At 52.5% G+C, this 20,224-nt stretch overlaps 1 protein-coding gene across 6 annotated transcripts in view; it reads left to right on the top strand.

Moving 5' to 3' along the window:
• FSTL4 (follistatin like 4) overlaps positions 1–20,224 on the top strand; it is a 467,332-nt gene that overhangs the window by 330,533 nt on the left and 116,575 nt on the right. For all 6 annotated transcript variants that reach the window (XM_074360665.1, XM_074360663.1, XM_074360667.1 and 3 more), the window contains 2 exons: positions 11,204–11,397; positions 13,968–14,091. In XM_074360665.1, coding sequence (XP_074216766.1) covers positions 11,204–11,397; positions 13,968–14,091 — 318 coding nt within the window. The remainder of the gene's footprint in view (positions 1–11,203; positions 11,398–13,967; positions 14,092–20,224) is intronic.

The raw sequence follows: 20,224 nt of genomic DNA, 5'->3' as shown, positions 1-20,224 counted from the left end.
CAATAAAAAAGTTGGGGGAAACCAGATATTAGTTGTTCACATAGATGATTTGTCTTTAACCCTCTCAGACCCGAAGCCGCCTTTTCATAGCAGATATTCCATAACATCCCTGTATTATCTTGAAGTGAATATGTGTCTTAACCAGAACTGGGATATAAAGGGAAAATATAGGAAAACTCGTGGGCATAAAACATGCCTTTCAGTGTGTAACTGTTTGGACACCAGCTACACACACCGACTCATAGTGTCAGACGTCAGCCCTGGCACGTGGGTCCTGTGAACACAGAGGCGGCAGAAGTAGCCTGTGACAGGCATGTGAGGTTGACAGTTTGAGTACTCAAGTGACATTGCATCTAGAGGAGTGAGTCTCCAAAATGGTGAACAATTCTTGATAAAGTTGAAAACCGAATTTATAATATACAGCATAGGTGCCTCTTTGGAAAACCCTTGCCAACCTTGGCGGGCAAATAATTTGTGTGTAACATCATGTTAGGTTCTAGGAACAGGAAAACAGTGACTGACTAGATCTTTCACTCCGTGACCGTCCAGCGGGACATCTGAAAACTTGTATGAGATGCCAGCCCAGCAAAGGTTTGTTGGGCAGGACTGTACTACAAAGAGCGGGATCCCTAAGGTCCCCGGCCCCACCCATTAAGTGCTGGGAATAGCTCCGCCCCTTCCTGGGATCATTTATAGAGCTCCTCTCCTGTGTTGTGAGTTCACACAGAGCCAAGTGTTCACTTTGCCTGAATGTCAGCCTCACCCTGGCTCCAGGAGTCTGGTCCCAGGCACTCACTGAGCCAGCAGCAGCCTCAGACCCTGCTGTGTCTCTGGGCGAGGTCCCCCTCAGCTCAGTGGCCACTCAAAGACCACAGAAGCTCAAAGCTCAAAGCTCAAAGCAGCAGCATTTCTGGACATCATCGACCCCTGAGGAGCTGAATTTTCCACATCTGAGTAGCAGGATTCTTCCCTTTGTTTAGCTGCTTGGAGGGCTGGGGCCTCCACGCAATTCTCAGGAACAAAACTGATGAAATTCCAGAGGAGGGGTGGTGCCCACTGTCTCCCCCTCATCCACTCCAGTGGCCGCCCCCTGGTCCAGCACTACTGCTTCTCCACTCGGTGCTGGTGAGGGCAGTGTGGGGAGCGGGCAGGAGACTGAGCTTCCAGATGGGGCAGTGGAGGAGCCGGAGTCTGTAAGGAGTCAGTGTCCTCCTTCTAGAAAGCATGGATGACTTGGTAGGGAACCAAGTTATATGGGTTTCCCAGGAACACAAGAGTAAAAACTAAAGTTCTTAATGCTGGGAGGGCTTTAGCATTTATTCAAGTTTTCAAACATTATCTTTTCACTCGGGGGCCACCTGATACATGTGCCAGTCAACCTTAAAAAGTCTATGTGGATCCCTCTCCCAGGAATCCAACCAATTTTGCTTTCTCTAATAGGAATGGAAGAGAGCATTGTAAATGTCAAACGGCAGATTGTATAGCAACATCAATAGAACTAGGCATTCATGAGCAAATGTACCATTTATCTAGCAAAGCTCTGGGTGGTTCTGTTCATTTAAATTACCTGATGCTGGGTGAAAATCGAGATGAGGTTTCGTCCGCGAATTCAGGCGCAGGCTGAGGTGGTTGCTTCCACCCAGCAACTGAGTGGAAGTTGCTCTTGTGCAGCAGCTGGGGAAGGGGGGGTGTGGTCTGCATGGTGTGTGTTGGGCCAGGCAGCTCAGAAGGCCAGGTGGAGCCTTTGATGTCCATATCCTCTCTGTGGGCCCAAAGTGGACCCTATACCTTCAACCCAGAACATTCCAGATGCTGGAGTGACAAATAGGACAGTCCAGGAAGAAGAGCAGGGAACGCTGAGCAAGAACAGTTGGTCAGCCTGATGCTGCGGCCCTCTTTGGAGTCTGGGACAGTAAAGGGCTGCTAATGAGTGTGGTAGGCATGTGGTTGGGAGTGGGGTTGGGACTAGTGAGTGAGGAGGGGACTCAGGTGGATCCTGGAGTGATGGCAGGTGGGAGGCAAGCCCAGCACCCTAAACTATGGGCTGGCAGCAGCTAGCCCTCGTGGCCCATGATGGTGCCCACTATAGTCCAAGGCCAGTTCTTTAAGAGACTGAAGACGCTCAACACAGGACGTGCAAAGTCACAGTCTGTGGAGAAGATGAGCAGAGGCAAAGGCTAAACAAGAGTGTGTGGCTTGGAGCAGGCAGAAGCTCCTTGGAGCTGGGCCTTGCAGAAAAGTCAGACTTAAAGAAAGGGCCTTCCAGGAATGGGTACGTGGGAGCCACTCTGCAGGCTGCTTTCTGCAGGTAGTGGGAGGGGCCAGGAGCTGCATCTTAAGCCACGGGGTAAATACCTCCCCAGGAGGCTTGAGTGTGGCGATAGTGACTCATCTGCTCAGAAGTCACAGGCCCCAGGGGACAGCCAGCAGGCAGTCACCAGGTGCCATGCCTTTGAGGACACCTGTTTGTGTCTGTTTGGGGATTGTAAGGAAAACGTATCATGTGTGTGTAAGAATCTCCAGAAATTTTCAGAATTTTGTGGCTGGATCAACACCATCAGTAAAACTACATTGTATTAGTGAAAATGTATCCTAAAGATAAGCCCGTTGGTTTTGCCATTTATTGTTAATTAAATTTTCCCAGAAATGGCAGCAGAAAGATTGTTAACGTTCATGAATTTACATCAAGTTAAACATCTGTTCCTCTTAAGCTAAACTCGAATAAAGTTACGGCGGCTCATAAATTAGACCGGGGAGTGAAATGCATCTTGCTCTTTGCTCGGCTTAGCAGCTTCAAAATAGACCTCAGATTGGTGCACTGCAACTGAGGCCGTGTAATACAACCGCATTCAGCTGCGATGCTGGTGCCAGACAATTAAGCTAAGTTTTTGCTTTGGGGGTGAAGATCGCAACTTTGTCTGCGGCAGTAACATTATTTCTCAGGCCCTCTGGGGACAATGTGGGAAACAGGACTGCTGATGTTCCAGTCGGGGTTGGGAAGAGCCTACTCATGAGCGGGCCCAACAGCAGCCAAGAGATTGTAGGCACATCTGGTCTCTCCCTTGGGCCTCTCTGGGGGTTCTCCCAGGTGAGGGTCTCAGGACCTGAGCCTAGGGGCTGGGCCTCCCTGCCAGGTCCAGGAAGGACTGGAGTCTCGAGGGTGTGGCTCAGGGTGCTGCTGGCTGCTGTGTGCCTTCTGAAGGGAGGGCCTGTGTATGGCTTGGGAAGGGAGCTGGCCTCCACACCCCCCCCCATCCCCGGTCCCTGTCCCCCCATCCCCCGCATGCTGGCGTCTCAGAGCATGGCCCGCCAGCCCCTACCCAGCACTTCCTTCCTTCCCATCCACCTGCTCCTTAGCCCACATCCATCCCCAAGAGGGATGGCTTCTGCTAACGGCAGAGGAGTTTGTGATGTCGAGTAACCTGTGCCCTGCAGTCCCCTGTCCTGGAAGTTTGGGTTTGCAGGGGACTCTGGAAGTGCAGGGCTGCCCCGGTGAGGGAAGGGCCAGCACGGTGGAAGCCATCAGGGGTGGGGTCTTCGTGGGGGCCTTGGGATCCCCCATCATGACCCCTCAAAATTCTACCCATGTTTAAAGCTCTTGCTGGGAGCACAGAGGATCGCCAGGGTCAGCTCTGTGCTCAGTTACTGATCAGAGCCTCGGTATGGAACTGGACCTTTCCTGAAGCTGTGCCATGGTTGAATTCACCCTCAAGGCCTTCCCACCTGGGCTGCTGTTACAAGCACAGGCCCCCCGCCTGTCCTTTTGCAGGGCTGTCCTGACCGGTGGTGGAACCAGAGGGCAGAACTCTTCATCCTCCTCTTCTTCAGAGGCAGGCCTCAGGAGCTGCATGTGCCCCCCAGAGGGGTTCAGACAAGCCATTTTCCATGGGACCCAATGTCTAACGGGACAGCCGCCCCTTTGTGGCTCACAACCACCTTCCCCTCACCACCCCCTACCTGGCCATGCCAGATTTCACTCTGGCCACTGTTGCAGGTTTTGGGGTGCCCCACTAGTGAGGTAGCGTCCATACACACACCCCAGCTAAATGTACCACACACTGGAGCTGCCCCTCCAAACCCATATCTCACGTACACCCCGTACTTCCAGGAGCTGATACAATGGATGACATAGGCCCCCAGCCCTCTCCAGAGTTCCAGACCTCCGTCACTGTGGCTCAGGATGGCTGGGATTGTCCTCTCCTCAGGGCAGGGCTGCAGCCCTTCTCCACCAAGATTCCACTGTCATCCATTCAGCAGACATTTAATGAGCACCTTCTGTATGCAGGTGCCTGGACCGGGGGCTGGGGTCACACCTCTGCAGCAAGACAAGGCGCAGGCCTCGAGGGGCTCCCATGTAACAGGGCAGCCTGACCCCAACAGTATGGGAGTAACAGGGTGATGCCTAGGGACAGTGCAGAGACAGAGAAGAATGGGGCAGCACGCCAGGAACTCTTTAGATGGGGGTGAGATGTTGGAGAGGGAGGCAAGCAGAGACAGACTCTCTCCAGTCCCCCATACCACTCCTCCCTTCCTGGTGCCAGGTGTCTCCATCACCCCCTCTCCTGCCTCCAGGTGCCTTCATATCCAGGACGTGGGCCTATCTGGGGCCTTGACCACACAGCCTGTCTCTCTCGGTTAGAATCTGAGCTCCCAGCTGCCTGGCTGGCATCTCCCACCTTGCCCACGTGGTACACCCTTGACTCTTGGGAGCGAGCAGCCCCTCCCACACCTGGGACCGGAAGCTTTGCCTGCCACAGAGTAAAGACCATCCCTTTGAGGCCCAATCTGGCAGGGGCACACGTGGCTGATGGAATATTCAGTGTCTCCTTCGCTTCTCTTTGTTTTGCAGTAGAAAGTGTGCCCTTGATGGACGTTTAATTCCAGAGGCTGCTACCTGCTTCCTATCTCTCTTGGCTCAAAAAATTAAATGCGGGTGTGCCTGTGTTTCCACTATAATAACCTCCCTCGGAGTGGAGAGAGTGTGGCGGGAAGAGGAGAACATTAGAATCTTCAAAGAGGGACAATTATGGAGGGAACTAGATTAATGAGGTGTCATAACAGCTTAGCCAGATCTGCGGCTGACCTTTCTCGTGGAGAACAGGCTTGATAAATGTGGTTCATTACCAAGTTCTGACATGAAAATAGGATCACACTGTGGGCCCCTCAGCAGGCTGATCAATATTTTATCTGCCAGAACAGGCCTGGTCTGTGAGCAGGAGGAGCCCCACACACGCGTGCCGGCGGGAAGCCTGAGGCCAGGGCCGGGGGCTGGTCGCGCGGGGCCGGCGCCACCACACAGAGGGCAGCCCAGCCGGCAGGAGGGTGGCTGGGCCCTTCCACGGGCCTGTTGGGGATTCTCATCATGGTCAGGTTGACCGGGACATGAGCCTCGATCCCTGAGAGCAGAAATGTTCCCGGAGATGGGAAGGGAGGGAGGAAGGCTTCACTGATTTAGTGGCCTCCTGTGCCAGGCGCTGGGCATCAGTGACGGGGACAAAGGCAAGTGCTCCAGGCCCTGATTCAGCTGGGGCATCGAGCCCTGTTCATACAAAGAAGCCCTCAGGCTCTCCTGGCCACGTGGACGCTGTAAAGTCCTCTAACACCTCCTGTTATGTCAGGACCCTGTAAGGTGGTCAGAGCTCTTATTGCCTCCATTCTAAAGTAAGAATTGGTCAGGGACTCACAGCCGCTCAAAGACCGGGCCAGAGGGTCTCCTGACTCCTGTCCAGTGCTCTGTCCAGCTTGCCATGATTGTTACAAGTGGAGTTGGTGTCAGGTGGACGTGGCAGCCTCTGAAGAAGTCTGTCTCCCCCTTAAGACCCCAGGAAAGTCACCCTGGCTTCTTAATGATTCTGCCCTGGAGCCACAGGACTGGTTTCTTAACCACATTCACAAGCATTTAACACTGTAATGCCACATGTTTGTCTGTCCAGTGCCGTCCCAGCGGCTTGGAGCTTGCAGTCCCACAGAGGGATGTAACAGACGCTGATAACACCCCATCCAGATTCCCGCAGTCAACCCAGACGTTCCGTGCAGCTTTGGTGGATTATTCCCGGTAACACTTGTAAATAGCATCCAACCTCATCGTCAGCCTGAGGGCAGCCTGGCCTCACTTGGGGAGGCCAGAAGTGCTGGATCAGACGGGGGTTATGCCCCGGGAGCAACCCTCAGCCGACAAGGGCTGGAAGTTGGCGGAAGGGCACCCTGCCCCCTGGGATCTCAGTGGAGCAGCTACGTGTTGTGCTCAACTTCATCTCTCCAAGGTCCCACAGGCTGAGCTCCAGGCGCCCTCAGTGGCACCCCACCCTGTGTTGGCCTTCCGCCCTCCCCAGTCTCCCTTCTTCCTTCCTGCACTTCTTAGGATCCTCCCCAAAGGCACTGCTCACCCTCCGTCCTCCTCTCAGAGGCTGCTCTGCAGGAGCCCAAACTAAGACAGGTCCAAGTCTCGCACAAAAGAACATTCCATAGGTATAGGGAGGACAAGTGAGAAAGTTGGAGGGAGGCGGTTCTCTGTGTGAGTGGGAGGGTGCTGAGCGAGCCCCACAGGAACAGAGAGAAGAGGAGGGGAGAGAGCCCAGGAGAAGGCACCAGCAGGCCTGCGTTGTCGGATTTGATCAGAGCACGGTGAGCGCTGGGTCTGCAGGCATTTTCCCTGGGACTCTCCAAGCCTCATCAGAAGGCTTTGACTTGGCCAAGCTCACCAGGGAGACCCAACAATCCCCATGTTATAATGAAGCAAAGTTTTCTTTACCTAGAAACCACCAAGATACAAAGGATACACTCAATGACTTTCCAAGCATGTGGTTAGTACAAATCCTTAGTCCTGCCCACACATGCAGCAGGTCTCCTACAGGTCCCGACTGGGCAGCCCCAGGTGAGCTCGTTCAGGGCACAGACCTCAGCATCATACACAAACATCCTCCTCTCCAGTCTCTGGAAGCCCCACCCTCCCTGGATCAAGAGTGAGGCCAGGCCATAGAGTCCTTGGCTCCAGGCTCCCAGGACCGGCTGGGCTGGGTGTTGCCTTTTTCACCATCGTCATCATCAGCCCCCATGGTGGGGGCACCTGGGAGGAGTGTTGTGGTCCCTAGGCCTCTGCCGTCCCCCCTCCAGGGACCTTCCCTCCAAAGGGGAGGAGCACCAAGAATTCTGAAGCGGGGGGATGCCAGTTTAGATCGGGCCATGTCTCAGCAGCAGCCACAATGCAGGAAAAGAAAGCCGGGTGGAGATTCAGGTAAACAGCCCTGGAGGGAGCGGTAAATGCCACCCCTACCCCCACCCCCAGGGTGACCCCTACCCCCACCCCCAGGGCAGCACGCTCGCTCGCAGAGCCAGTGCTGCTGAAGTCGTTTCTCACTCCACCCTCAGCTTGTCGTCTCCTGGTGGGCTGGCCAGGTGGGTGGATAGTGATGACCTGCGTGACCATGAGAAGGACCAGGCCCTTGGGTACTGAAGCTCTTGCCCAAATCGAGTAAAGGAAGAGGAAGGTGTGAAAACAGAGGCTGTGTAGGTGGGGCCTCTGGCCTGAGCAGCTGACAAGGCAGCCAGGGCTGGACTCACAGCTCAGGGTCACTTGTGCAGGGGACCTGGCTTCACCTCCAGCCAGTTTCTGGGAGGGAGATTGTGGGTGATTTGTTTTCTTTCTTTATACTCACCTGCACTTTCCAAGTGATTTTTTGGGTTTTTTTGTTTTGTTTTGTTTTGTTTTGATGAATATATGTTTCCTTTGCAATAAGATAAAGGTTTAAAACTGGCAGTAGGGTAGGAACCTTTAGCTAGAGACCAGCTCTGGCAGGTTCACAGATGTCCACGCTCCACCTCTGTGAGCTACTTCGTCTGACCCCACTGTGTGATGAGGGGGGATCATGAATGAAAAATTGAACCTGGGACTGAGTAAACTAGTGCTTTTACGTGCCTAGCTCAGAAGCTATGCATTTTGGAAACCAAGAGGGAAGGCTTTTTTTGAAAGGGCAGTCCTTGCTGGAGATGAAATATCTAAGAACTTGATGAGGGAGTTTGGATTTTCGAATCTAAAGTGCCCATCTCCACCGGTGCAGAAATGCCACCATTACGGTGTCTTTCCTCTGGTGCTTATGGACCCTCCAGAGCTGGAGGGATATTAGAGGAGCTCAGGAACGTTGGGCCAATGATTTAACTATTTGAGGCTGAAACTCACATAAAGTACAACTGCTCCTGGGATGAAGAAGGATTTCAGATTCTCTTCCAGGAGCCACTCGATGTATGTCAGGACCCCTAAGTCCAGCAGTCACCAGGCACAGTGAGGTGCTCGGTAAAGCAAAGGACAGAGGAAGTTTTGCAAAGCATGATCTGTAGGGCCTGGCTTCCTGACTCAACTCCATACTTCCCTCTGGCCTTGTCTTGTGCCCCCTTCTACCTCGCTCCAGCCCAGACACACCAGGTTCCCTGGGGCTCCAGGCACACGGTGCCACCAGCTTTGCCCCTGCAATCCCTGCAGCCTGGCACTCCCTTCCCTCTGCCACCTCCTCCCACAGAACCCTCATCCAGCAGGTCTCATCCTTAGGGAGACCTCCTTCACCCTGGCCTCCTTAGCTCTCCCTCCATGGGCCCTCTGATGCCCAGGGCGGGAAGCCCATCGTATCCTCAGTGTGCCACCCAGCATCGGGCACAGAGTTTGTGAGTCAATACTGGTAACAGGAAGGGAAGGGCGAGGCTGGTGGTCTGGCCCTAGCAGGAGGCCAGAACAGGGACTCAAGGAGCTGGCCCTGAAGACGGGGGACACCCACCCATTCCCCCAAGTTGATTTCTGATCATGTCCATTCCTTCCTGACCAGGAGGCATGTGCTAGGAAGTGGCCAAGGTAGAGAAGCCACAGTGAACTCACAGTGAGCTCTGGGAATGTAATGGGGACAGAGCCTGGGGAGGTTGACGCAACCCACCCAGCAGGACCCACCTCCATGGTTCTCCTGGGATGCCAGTGTGGGAAGTGCTGTCTAGCTGCAGACCCCTGGCCCAGGGCAGCAGGCAGCTCAGAGGAGATCTGGGCCCACCAAGGGCTATAAGGAAGATGGGGGGCTGGTTGGGAGGACCAGCGAGGATGAGATGCCTCTGCCCATCTGACCTGGTGGGGCACATCCTTCGGGTGGCCCTGCTGGACTGTGTTCTTAGTGTGGAGCCTAATTGTATGCTAGCATTGAGTCGAGCCTCCTATCAGCCCCATATCCATCCACTGTGTGCACAGGCTCCCCGGCCTCTGGGCATGAATGCCTGTCCCCAGGAAAGCCTGACAGGCCCTCCAGCCCAGGTCCCTGGGATCCTCCACCCAGAGACTTCGATCACCATATCCACCAGAGCTTCTGTCTTCACTCACATACCACATCCCACTTCTGTCCATAGGCCAGGACTGGTTTCACCCCCTTGGAGGCTAGGGGACAAGATTTGGGCAAAACTCTTCTCATCCTTTCCCCAGACTGACCTTTATGTAGGCTCAGGAGAATGGCCCAGACGTGGCCTACCATGTCTTCCCCTGGGTGGGAGCGTGTTATCGTGGGACAAAGCCACTATTTGCAACACTGTGCAGCGGTATGGACTTAAGAATCACGTTTGCCAACTGGGGACCCTAAGCGCTTCCAGGAATGGCTATCCTACCTGGCCAAAGAGGGATGCCAGCAAGCTTAGGGGGAAGAGCGAGCTGGTCTTGTCAGAGCAGGAAAACTCTCAGAGAACAAATAGATTTGATTATATTGAACACAGCAATTGATTTTTTTTCTAAATAAACATGCAGGAGGAAATGGTAACGGGCATCTGTTTCTGACAAGAATCAATTGACCACAAGTGGGTAGAAAATTTCAAAACACAAAAAAGCACAAGAGAAAGTGGTTGGACCGTCCAGGCTTGTCCGGTGAGGGAGGCAGAGAAAACAGATTTCCCCGTTAGCCCTCTCTGCACCAAGCAGCTTCCCAGTTCCTTGCTCTTCAGCAAATGCGGTTCCAATAACTAAGGGAGAGAGGAGCTATGATTTTCTGAGCGCTTACTCAGTGCCAAGTCAGTGCTGTGCCTTTTATATGTATATCTTATTCAACTCTCCGAACACCCCTATATGGGCGGCACCGTTCTCCCCACTTCACAGATGAAATCACTGAGGCACCTTGTACAAGGTACACATTCAGTCTGCACAGCCAGGACTCAAGCCTGGCGGACTCCAGAGCCAGTGCTCTCCTTCAGTGCTTTATACTGACTCTCCAACCCTGAGTTATTAGCTGGTGCCCAGAGCTGGCCTTGGAATTAAGGGGAAAAACTCCAGACCCCAGACACTCCCCTCCCAACAGCGCACAGGCTTCGTCCTGGAATGGCTGGGGAGGAGCTCACACCTGTTCTCTAGGACTCAGCCAAGCCAGGTGCTGGAAGCACATACTCCATCCCGGGAGATTAGGAAGTGGGGCTGGAGGGGATGCCCTGCTCTGCTAACAGCCTGGCAGCCCCTATTCATGGTGCAGTCCTGCAAGGAAACACCTCGTGGCCCGTTACCAGCAAGATAAACTATGTCACGTCGCGGTGCATCCCAGGCCTCATTTGCTAAAACGCTGCGTGGTTCTGATGCTGCGAAGCGAGCACACCTGTGATAAAAGGCCTAAGAGTAATGGGCTGTGGTGCCTCGATTTTAATTTCTTAAAGCTGCCTTTTGTTTCTTGGTCGTAGGCTTGTGTACACATGTCCATTTTTAAGTACTCCAGCTCTGGGAGTGTACCTAATTACTGTAAGCAGGGCTTATTAGTCCTGTTAACTAGACCTCCCTCGTCTACGAGGCCAAGGATTCCAAAGCAGCCTTTAAGGTGGGATTAAGGCAAAGACGAGCTATTACGAAATGGAATTGGGGCCGGCTTTCCTCAGGCAGCTGTGGGGCTGCCGATGGGAGTTCCCCCGACAAATGTCCCCTCCGTCTGGCATCACTGTGTCTGGCATGGAGTAGGTGTTCAAGAAACATTTCCAAGATGAACAAACAGGCTCTTTCCAGCATTTGCATCATATGTAGCATGTATCCAGGGCTCAGTAAATATTTATGGGATGGACTGGTAGGCAGATGATGAACCAGCCCCATCTACTCCGGGTGCAGCCTGCACTACACGTAGTGGGTGCCCAGTGACTGTTTATGGGTGGGGTGGATGGACGTTCTCTGGATACTGAGGGAGGAGTCTCGCTGCAATAACCCCATCTTCTCTTCCAGGTGACCCATGCACCATGGCCAACTATGCCCGCCTGAAGAAGGTCCTTCTGGCACTGCAGACCCGCCTGCAGCCGCTCCATGAAGGGGGCAGCAGACAAGACCCTGCCTCCCAGAAGCGCCTCCTGGTGGAATCTCTGTTTAAGGACTTGGATGCAGATGGGGACGGCCACCTCAGCAGCTCTGAACTGGCCCAGGTGGGTATAGCACGCGGTGGAAATCACATTGCAGAGGAATGAGGTGTTCCATGCAGTGTGTGGACCAAGAGAAGCGGGAGAGCCACGTGGGGAGAGTCCTTTGTAACTGACTCTGTAACGAGCCGCCGAGGAGGCCCCGCTCCTGCAGGAAAAAGCCGTCTCCCGGGAGTCAGAGCGCCTGTTCAACCCTCTGAGAATATCTGACAAACAGAACCATGTCGCTGTCTCCTTCCCACCAGCCACATTTAGCCAATATTTACAAACAAGCTCTGAGGCCCTCTCAGCTAGCTGGCAAAACACTTCAGCGGGGCTGGGCTCTGATGTTTTCATTAGGAAATAAGTCTTTTCTTCCTGAGTCTTTCACTTGCCTCAGCAGGAAGGTTAAAAGGAAGCAGGCTCATTTCCACCACACACTTTTGGAGCGGTAACCCGGACATCCCCAGGTCCTCGCCCCCTTGGACCTTGCCACTCTGCGACGTCCAGGCGGCAGCAGCCCACGGCCCAGCCTGCTTGCTTGCACGGCGTACGTTCTCAGTAGGTGACAGTGATTATCATTAGTATCGTAATCACCTTTATTGTTGTCACTGTTTCCTCCTTGAACATTTCAGCCACCCTCTGCTCTGAGGTGGGTGCTACTGTTATCCCACTTCACAGATATTTTTAGATAAGGAAGCCCCGAATCCAAGAAATCAAGCACCTTGCCTGAGGAGTGCGCTGCCTGGGACATGATGAACTCAGACAAAACCCAGGAGGGCAGATGTACAAATCTGGACCTGCTGTCCTCCCAGTACAGGGGGCACCATGGGGGAGGGCTCCCACCCCAAGACTCCATTTGATCCCCTCAAGGTCTGTGGGGACAGCAGGTACCCACAAAACCTCAATACTGAGCAATCACCCAGACATTTCACCACACAGGGTCCCCTTCTCGAGTCCAGCCAGTCCAGAGCCTGCTTGCAGGGAGCACGTTGGAAACCAGGGATCCTAAGACACTTGCAGACCTCACTCTACTCACCCACACCAGGGCAACACATGCAAACCCATCCAAGGCCTGTGCCCCAGGAGGCCTCCCAGGCACAGGCCAGCCTGCATGTCACCACCTCCATCAGCCCTCAGCCCCCAGCTATGGCTAAGACCCCAGGGGGCAGTGCCAGGGACCCACAGCTGACCCATGCTGCTCTGGGGAGGGCCAGGTCCTGTTAGTTACAGTTACCTGCAGGAAGAGCCATATGGCCATTCCCCTCCTGCAGGCTGTGTGGGGTGCACCAAGGGCTGGCAGCTTTGACTCGCCCTGGACAGAGGCAGCTAGGGGTTTGTGGCACCCCTGGCCCACATGATTCCTGGGTAGCTGCCAGGTAAACAGAACCTTCCTGGGCACGTTGCTCTAACCTGGCAGGGAAGTGCCCCAAGGCACCTGAAGCCATTAACAAGCGTGGTAATTGGACTATGATTTCCTCTTTAAAATTTAATGTATTTAAAGTCCATTTCATAAATCTGCCAAGCAGGGCCCTGCTAAAGGGGGCCTTTCCTTGACACTGAGTCAGAGGCGTCAGGGAAAAACGTGTTGATCATATGAAAAGTTAATCAATTTCCAATGCAGAAATAGACAAAGGGAAATTTTCATCTTTGGAAGATTGATTTCGGGCGTTATGGTTGATCTCCCTTTTATCGAACACTCTTACTTGCTGGGTGAAGGGTCATTTTTTTTAACATTATCACATTAAATTGCCTTTAATATAGCAGGCCCAGCTGAGACTGTTGAGTAAAGAGAAAATGCCTTTATTCCCCTCCCCTCACCCACCAAGTAAAATAAAATCATTTTCTTTCTTCTGAGATTGTCCTTGCAGGACTCTAGTTCCAGACACATACACCAAAAGGTGACTGGTCAGGCTTGGGGGGCCTCTGAGCCCTGCAGTCCAGGCCATATCCTGAGAGGACTTCACAAGGGCCTGCCCGTGGTCCCCAAGACAGAATCCCAAGGGTGGTGGTTTGCGTTCCTGGCAGGAGAAGGCAGGAAGAGATGGGGGCTAGGCCTAGGTCAGCAGAATGGCAGCTTCCTCTTTTGTGGGCTGTGCTGTGGCTAGGAGGCACTGCCCTGAGGTTGGTGAGGACTGGTAGTGGGTGGGGAGGGGTGCACTGATGGAGCAGGGACTGTCCAGCTCTACACAGCTGGGAGCTGCTGAGTTCAGCCACTGTTTGCTGGGGTTATTTGATCAGGTGCCTTCTTTTCTCTTTCCCTATCTATAGCACGAAGGGGTAGACCAGGTGACTGCAAGGATCCTTCACATCTCAGACCATGGTGTCTGTTTGCCCAGACAGGGAAAAGACCTGAATGCTAATCCCTACTCAGCCCCAATCACTGTGTGACCTTAGGAAGGCCCCTTCCCTCTCTGAGCCTGTTTTTTCATCTATTAAACATCAACCGTGGCCCTCTGAGCTGTTGCTGGAGTCCTCTCCCCTCCTGCCCCACCAGGCCAGTGACCACAGTCCCATTTGGCCTGAGCCATTTACCAACAATGCCCACAGCTCTGAACTCACTCCTGGCTTTGGCCTTGCTCCCTTCTCACCCACAGCACGTGTTGGAGGGGCAGGACCTGGAGGAGGACTTCCTGGGGTGCTCGCCAGACGACCTCCTGCAATTTGATGACTACAACAGAGACAGCTCCCTGACCCTCCACGAGTTCTACACAGCCTTCCGTAAGTCAGGCCCCAGCTGGGGCTCCCGGTGGGCACAGGTCCCACACCAAAATGATGTCAAGGGTCTGGAGTCTGTCCTTGGTTATTTCTAAGGTTGCTTTCTTTTATAGGTGAATGCAGTTGAATTTGTTTTGCAATAAGCCTGAGTTTTAAGAAAAGAGTAAGGTGGGTGGGAGAGGGGGGACTGACTCTGCTCCCTTTGGATAAGGGCTCTTCTCGCTGCTGCTTTTGTGTGGGGAACCCAGGACTGAGATTTCAGCATGATTGGGAGGGCACTTCTGATCTCTGGGGGATTCCATGACTGCGTGTGGAGGGAGCAGATTTTAGGATATCCTCAGATAGTGCCGCGGCCCCGTCGGGGAACTGCACCTGGGGGCAGATCCTGCAGGAGGATCCTGGAGGCTTGGCCAGGTAGGAGAGGGAGAAGTCACTAATAAGGACGATGGAGAGTGAGGATCCAGCTTGAAGAGAGGCAGGGGAATCCCTGGAGAAGGGAGAAGAGAGAAGAGAGATGCTCTATGTGAAAATAGAGGAGGTGCTCGGAGTGGGCCTGCGCTGGGGTCACTGGTGCGTACAATGCCCTGGTAGGATGACTTAAGGACCTAGGTCATCTCCCTGAGGTGCTCCTCCAAAGATGACCACATGTGAGCCACAGCTGGAGCTGGGACAGGGCTTCTGAGAGATGCAAATGCAAGAATGAGCCCCAGATAACTCAGACAAGGTCAGCAGAGAGGAGAGGGAAGGCGGTGCAGAGCCCTAACTCAAGACAAGAGGTACCAAGGAGATGAAGCCCTTTATGTCAAACAGCATTCAGGCCCTGCTTAAAGCACGTAGTGTGTGTGCCCTGTGTGAGGCGCACTTGGACATGACCTGCAAGCTCACAGCTCCTAACTGCAGGCCTGGAAATTGGGGAAGCAGGTATGAGATCCCCAGGGTGCCCTGAGTACTCTGAACTACAGGTCCGGGCATCCTCGGCCCTGACCCCAGTCTGTGCCTGCAGTTCCATTTTTCAGGAAGACATTCCTGCTTCGTGTTGACACCTCTGTGTGCTGTTGTTATCCCCGATATTCACAAGGCCTGAGAAGGAGCCCTCGTGATTTGTTGGCAAGAAGGGGTCTTGTGGCAGCTAGGAGAGGTACTCATATACCCTCAGAGGAGAGAATCGAGTGTGATTCTTCCTTGTGGAAAATGTCCGTGAGTTTGACGCACAAGGTGCCTTTCCACAGCAGTGTCTATTCTATTTCTATTACCCAGGACCAAAGTTCAACCCCCATTTGCAGGGCTCTGCTTGATGTACAGTGACTGGGTGTGGCTCCCCATCTTCCTCTTTCCTGCCTCCATTGAAACTCTTACCTACAGGTAGTGATTCATAATTAGGTGTGAATGCCTGAAAGGCTCCATCTGCTGTGGGAAGTGTTTATGGACTGAGGAGCTTACTCCCTGAAATAAATCTCTAAATTTTAGAATGTACGGAAGTATCAGCAACTCTGGAGACCTAGCTCAATTATGAGGCGATTGTTAGATTTTTCAGGACTTCTGCAAGGCAAACAGTTAAACAGTCAGTAGCTTTCAATCAGCCACAGTGGGAGTATTTACAACATAGAAATTTACACAGGTGCTGCAGAAGGGCTAGGCCATTTTTTCCCTCAGGATTGCCCAATGTTAGGCACAGACCTGCACACTCTGGGAAAGACTCTCCCTCCCCTCCTTCCTCAGCATCCACCCCCTGAAATATCCTTTCCATCCACCTTCCCTGAACTGATCCCCCTTGATGATGCTTATCTCACAGATCATGAACCAGAAAAGAGCAGACGTCGGGGAAGGTGACAGGGCAAGCAGCCCCCCCATTAGGGAAGCAGCAGCATGCTGTCTGGGGACAGTTCTAAGACATTCCCAGCAATGCTTTGTCTGCAAAATGCTCAGGCCCCTCTGCAAAAGGAGTGAAGGAAAAGATCAGTGCCTCTGAAGAGCCAGGGCCAAGGCTGGGCTTTAAGGTTGTCACCACTCAGATGTCCCATGATGGCATCATCATGCAGAGAATGGCGCTGGTCAGGCCCCTTCCTGGTACCTGGTGCCACAGAAGCCTCTGACCCATGAGCCTGCTTCCTGGGAACTAGTCTGGGGCCAAACAGGAGCCATTGGCTCTGCTCTCGAGGAAACAGCAGCATCCCTGATGAAAGACGAGGCCTCCCTGATGAAGGTCCTTATAAGCAGGAGCTCCCCGTGGAAAAGAAGAGGAGTCATCTTCTTCACCTCCAGCCATAGGTCTCATGCAGAGAAACGTGCTGTTTCCCTCTTTCCTGGATTATTATTTGAAAAGCTTTATAATCATCATTTTTAAAGCAAACTAGATTCTGCTGTCGCCTTGGACTTGTTTTGAACCAGGCAGCCAAACCATTCATCACAGCTCAACCCAAATAATAGATATGCCATAAAATGTAAACTCACAGCCATTAAGGAAGCCGCAAAATGAGTTAACCCGACTGTAAAGGCCCAACACTCGGCCACTCGGAGCACATGGGATCAGTGGTTTTTCAAAGTCACAGGAACTCTAAGCTAAATTCCCATCGCTCTGGGAATAGATGTATGGTTCAGTGAATGTTAAATAGTAATTGAAATGAGACATAGAGGGACAACTTATTACCCAGAAATCAGTGGCATTAAAGAAACCTCACTAAAACTCAGAAAGTAATATCTCAAACGTTTCAGCAACAATATTTTGGATTTAATTTTCAAAACTGGAGTTGGCAAAGGTTGAGACTTTAAAGTTGTATTTTTCAGTTTCTGTTTTGCCAGGATCCTTGGGTACCAGGCAGGGTGGGGTCTGTGGGTGACTCCTGGCACATACTCGGTTGCTCTATTTAAGGATGGGTTTGGAGGCCTTTTCCCTGGAGAAGTGGATTGTGTTTACAAGATTTTAGTGTTTGAGCCAGGGAAGGAGGGACGGTCTCCCGAATGTCTTCTTATGCAGCTGACCTCACTGCAGCTGGGCTGGTGTTTGCCATTGTCTTCAGCTGGCTGAGGGCAATGCCACCAATCTCAGGGCTGGCGGCTGCCATGCCCATTTGAGCTGGTTCATGGTGGGGCTGCACCCTCCTCCTGGCTCCGCAGAACAGGTGACCCTCCCCAGGAAAAGTTCCCTTAGCCATGGAAGTCAGTTCAGCCTCTTTCTGTTAGAAGGAGCAAAGGCTGTGAATCACCCATCTCGGTACACTGATGGCAGTGAAATGCGATGGTGGCCTCTCTCTCTTCCTCCATCTATCACCCGAACATTCTCGTCCGGTTGCTTTTGGCTTTCCAAATCACAGGCTGATCTAGGAACTAAAGACATAGCGTCCTCTCGGAACGTGCCTTCCACCCTTCCTTCTGACCCTGCCCCACAAAAGCCACAGAACCAGTGGTCCCTGCTGTGAGGCAGAGACCCGGGCTCCAGGGTCACTGGTGAACAAGATGCATGCCAGCCCTGTCTGTTCATTGCCAGAAATTAATCTAAAAGTTGCTCGCTTAAAAATCTTTTCAATAATGCATGTTTTGACGCTTTTCTGGATGCTTGGGTTGGGATCACGGGAAAAACATGTTGTTTAAATGAGGATCTTTCTCTTGCTTTAAATTCATTATGAGTTTCTTCTGCTTTTTAGAAAGATACTTGTCCTTTTAATTAATCCTATGAGAGCAATGTGCTGGTATGTGAAGGAAGGATTTGTGCAGTTAACAGTGCAGGATAAAGGGCTTCCCGTGTGAGCATTCCTGGATCACGGATACATAGTGTGCAGGAGGAGAACCCATGTCAGGAGGTCAGCAGGGAGCTGACCGTGGGAGTCAGACGCCCTCCCTCAGATCCAGGCAAGCAGGAGGGAAAACAGCAATTTAATCTGACTATTGCAACACTTCTGTATCGAGGGCAACTCTGGAAAACAGAGGAGGTGGTCACCTGGTGAACTTACAGCTGTTTTTCTGCCATTGTTGCTGCATAATGAAAGGATGGTGCAGCTTCACCTTGCAGGCCGTTATCCTCCAGAATGTATGATGCCTGCACAGACCAGACCCTGTGCCAGACACATTATCTTAAGTCAGCCCTCACAGCCACCCTGCGATGAACAGGATGGTAAAATAAAACAACGGCAGCTATCCCTCCCCGGGTCTGACTAACTGCTTATCTGTGTGGGGTGAGTTCAGACAGGGAGCTCCGCTGGCGAGGATACTGGTTTACCTTGCTTCGTTTGGTTCCTGACTTTGGGATAGGGAGTAGTGAAATTTCACATAGCATGGGGTTTATCCAAAATTTTACCTGTATCTATTTGGCTCTTGAGTTTTGGAGAGTAAGAGTTACCTGTGCACTGGTTTCAGTGTCGGCTGAGGCTAAGTCTATCCTGTGATGACTCCCCTAACCCCAAAGGGAGAGAAACTGGTTCCTTCACACATGACTTGCAAATCAAGTGGCAGAAAAAACTGATTCACTGCCCTTGGTGTTTCATTTGCTCAAAGGCATAAAATGGCTAAATTGGAGGCGCCAAAAGAGGAATTAGAAACTGGAAGACAGAGGAGCTGTCTCACCACTCCCTCCCAAGGACAGAGGTGGAGGTGCTTTCTCCTCATCTCCAGTAGAGAGAGGGACTCCTAGGAGGCTTCGACGTGAGCTTGCTATGTGGCCCTGCAGCCAAAGTGACTGTGCCATATGAATGGTTTTTTACTTGTTAATATCGCTTTAGTTAGGAATGAAGTCTTACTACTCAAGTCGCACAAAATGAAACCTAACATTTATCATATGTCAGCACTGTGTATTATGTCCCAGTTTTACAGATGGAAAAAAACTGAAACTCAGAGAAGTTAAGTAGCTAACATAAGTCACACAGCCAGCAGGTGGGAGAACCAGAGCTGAACCCAAATGCCTGATTCCAAAAGAGTCTCATGCATCTAAACATACTTTGCAACTCATCAGCACTCTCTAGAAAGGAGATTCTCACTGTCCCCACAATGGGTTTCCCTGAATTTCAAGTCCCAGCTCAGTGGTCTCTTCCTCCAGGAAGTCTTCCTTAATTCTCTTCCCTCTACCAAAATCCATACACTTTCCTCTGTGTGCCAATGGGCCTGGGTTCATCTCTACACAGTAACAAGACTGTGGCCTGGTGGTTGAGTGTGGACTGAGTCTGACCTGGTTCAAATCCTTGTTCTGCCATGTTACTAGCTGTGTGATCTTGGAAAGGTCATTACCAGAGGTTAAGCTGAGCTTTAAGTTCCTTATCTGTAAAATGCACATAATAACCACCACACAGGGTTACTCAGGACTAAATGAGATAATGCATGTAAAGTGATTAGAATGGTGCCTTGTATATGGTAAGTGCTAAGTAGTCACTAACCAGGCAGGTCAGTGATGGAGGTGAGACGGTGATGATGAAGATTTCTGTGTGTTCCCAGACCCTCCCTCCCTGCCTCCGTCACTCTTTGCCACATTATTGTCATCCGGCCCACATTAGTCCACAGGCTTCATGAGGCCAGAAAGTGTTATGCTCATGCCTAGCAGGGAGTCTGGCACCTGGAAAGCCCTTGGTAAATCTTTGTTCGTGAGGAGGATGAAGTATATGGAGAAATAAATACACCTGGCAAGCAGAGGGATCCAGACACAATGTGACTGTCACCAAGGGTCCCAGAGGGCCTTTACCTGTCCCCAGGGGAAGCAAAGGAAGTACCTTGTCGGGGCCCCAAGCTGGGACTGCTGGTGGGCGAGCACCAGACAGGCCAGACCAAGCCAGAGGGCACCCTGGGGCTGCCCCAGCAGCCCAGAGTCCCTGATCTGCTGGAGGAGGGACTGGGCTGTGAGGTGAGCCCCTGATGCCACGTGGGCCTAATGCTCCCTTAATGAAGGCAAAGCTGTTTGTCCCATTGAGCTCATTCTGCTCCAGGGCCACTAACTGCCCTTGTGCCTCCTCAGGGTAAGTGTTCTGCTAGGTCTCCTGCTCACTGCCCACTTTCCTCCACCCCTGACAGCTGCGTGTGGAGATGAGGGCTCCGCTCAGCATTACTCCTCGGCCCACAGCCACATCCCCAGTGGTGGCAGCAGACCCCACTGAGAGAGGTCCAGGCTCAACCCCACAGCTCCTGCCCTCAGCTAGGAGGTCAGCCTTGCCCTCTCTGT

This window comes from Camelus bactrianus, chromosome 3 (genome assembly GCF_048773025.1).
Source record: "Camelus bactrianus isolate YW-2024 breed Bactrian camel chromosome 3, ASM4877302v1, whole genome shotgun sequence".
In the NCBI taxonomy this organism is placed as follows: Eukaryota; Metazoa; Chordata; class Mammalia; order Artiodactyla; family Camelidae; genus Camelus; species Camelus bactrianus.
This window is presented reverse-complemented; position numbering and strand designations above follow the sequence as displayed.